The sequence below is a fragment of the Verticillium alfalfae genome, genomic scaffold, assembly GCF_000150825.1.
Source record: "Verticillium alfalfae VaMs.102 supercont1.4 genomic scaffold, whole genome shotgun sequence".
NCBI classification, from domain to species: domain Eukaryota; kingdom Fungi; phylum Ascomycota; class Sordariomycetes; order Glomerellales; family Plectosphaerellaceae; genus Verticillium; species Verticillium alfalfae.
In genome coordinates, this window is record NW_003315035.1 from 2,139,434 (window position 1) to 2,140,849 (window position 1,416).

The 1,416-nt window shown below is 60.2% G+C and overlaps 1 protein-coding gene across 1 annotated transcript; it reads right to left on the reverse strand.

Moving 5' to 3' along the window:
* Positions 1–1,019: 1,019 nt before the first annotated feature.
* Positions 1,020–1,361, reverse strand: VDBG_04126 (predicted protein; the record flags this gene model as incomplete). The annotated part of the gene is made up of 1 exon (XM_003006127.1): positions 1,020–1,361. One exon carries the CDS (start codon positions 1,359–1,361, stop codon positions 1,020–1,022), a length of 342 nt encoding a protein of 113 aa, XP_003006173.1.
* Between the last annotated feature and the right edge of the window lie 55 nt (positions 1,362–1,416).

The following is a 1,416-nucleotide window of genomic DNA, read 5'->3' on the forward strand; positions in this document are numbered from 1 at the left end:
CCGCGAGGGGCCTTCCCCCGGGCGGCGGGGGGGGGGCCCTCCCCGACCCCCAACCCTTCAAACTTGGCGACGACGACGACGACGCCTACGCCGAATTCGAGCAGCAGCAGCAGCAGGAGATGATGCGCCAGCCGGACACGCACCTCGACGGCGTCTTCCAGACGGTCGGCAACCTGCGGCCGCCAGCCGACGACATGGGCCGCGAGCCTCGAGGAGCAGCGCGAGATGCTCGAGGTCGTCGACACGGTCGCCGACCGCGTCGGCGGCCGCCTGCAGACGGGCGTCGCCAAGCTGCAGTACGTCGTGCGCAGGAACGAGGACCGCCTGAGCAGCTGCTGCATTGGCGTGCTCATCCTCGTGCTGTGCATCTTGCTCGTGCTGCTGCTGATCTTGTAAGTTGGCTGGCGTGGGCTGGCCGAGGACAGGGAAAACCCTCGTGGGCGAGAAAGGGGTGAGAAACTGCGGGTATCTTGGTGCATTGGTCATGAGACAGCGATTCTTTTTTTAATTTATTTTTGGGTATGGCATGCGTGCTCGGGGCTGCCATTTTGTCACTATACGGGATGGAGTTTTGTATTTTATAGTGTTGATGCCAGAAGCGTCAAGCCTTCAGCGTCAAGCCTTTCGGTGCCATTTGTTTGACACCAATTGACCCCTTTCAAAACTGGTACTCGGAACGCACGTCTTGGAACATGACTTGCGCAACCGACTGATCTTGCTCATTCCGATGCTCTATCTTTGCAGACGCCGTCTACCCAACTATCAAGCATCGAGGCGACGCACTGTGGTCCGCCTCTCGAGGCCATGCCCCGAAACCCATACATGAATGCCATGCATCCCAAACGCCAGTCATACACCGGCCGCGGCCGAAAAGAAATTTGTCGCAAGCCGAGTCAACTCTGTCCCTCTGGCTGCTAGCCAGGCGATTGATCCCATGCAGTCGTATCTGCGCGGCCCGTCTGGTCACACCACCAAGCCGACCTTCTCGAGAGCCCAACCCCGAGATTTCACTGATTCACTCAGGCCAGAGCCAGACCCGAATCCCGCTGCAGGACCTGTCCCAAGACTTGCAGCGCCTGCGCCGTGTGGCTCGTGGCGGGTGCCTTCTTGGGAAACTCGACCAGAGCCGTACGCAGGGCCTCGATGGCCGCGTTGCCGTAAAATTGCAGAAAACGCGTCTCGTGCCCGTCAATCATGGCCTTGAGCACCGTGTATTGCGTGTTCGAGATGAGGGCCGGAGGTGAGTTGACTATCTTGGCCATGGCCGTCCAGTAGTGACTCGGCGGGTATGGGTTCTTCTTCGACGCCTTGCTAAAGTCGCGCAGCGATATGGGCGCAAAGCCGGCGCCCAGTCCTGTCATACGGTCCGAGTGTGCGCTGTTCTGAGATCCAGCGGCCGTCCTCCCTCCTCGTGGG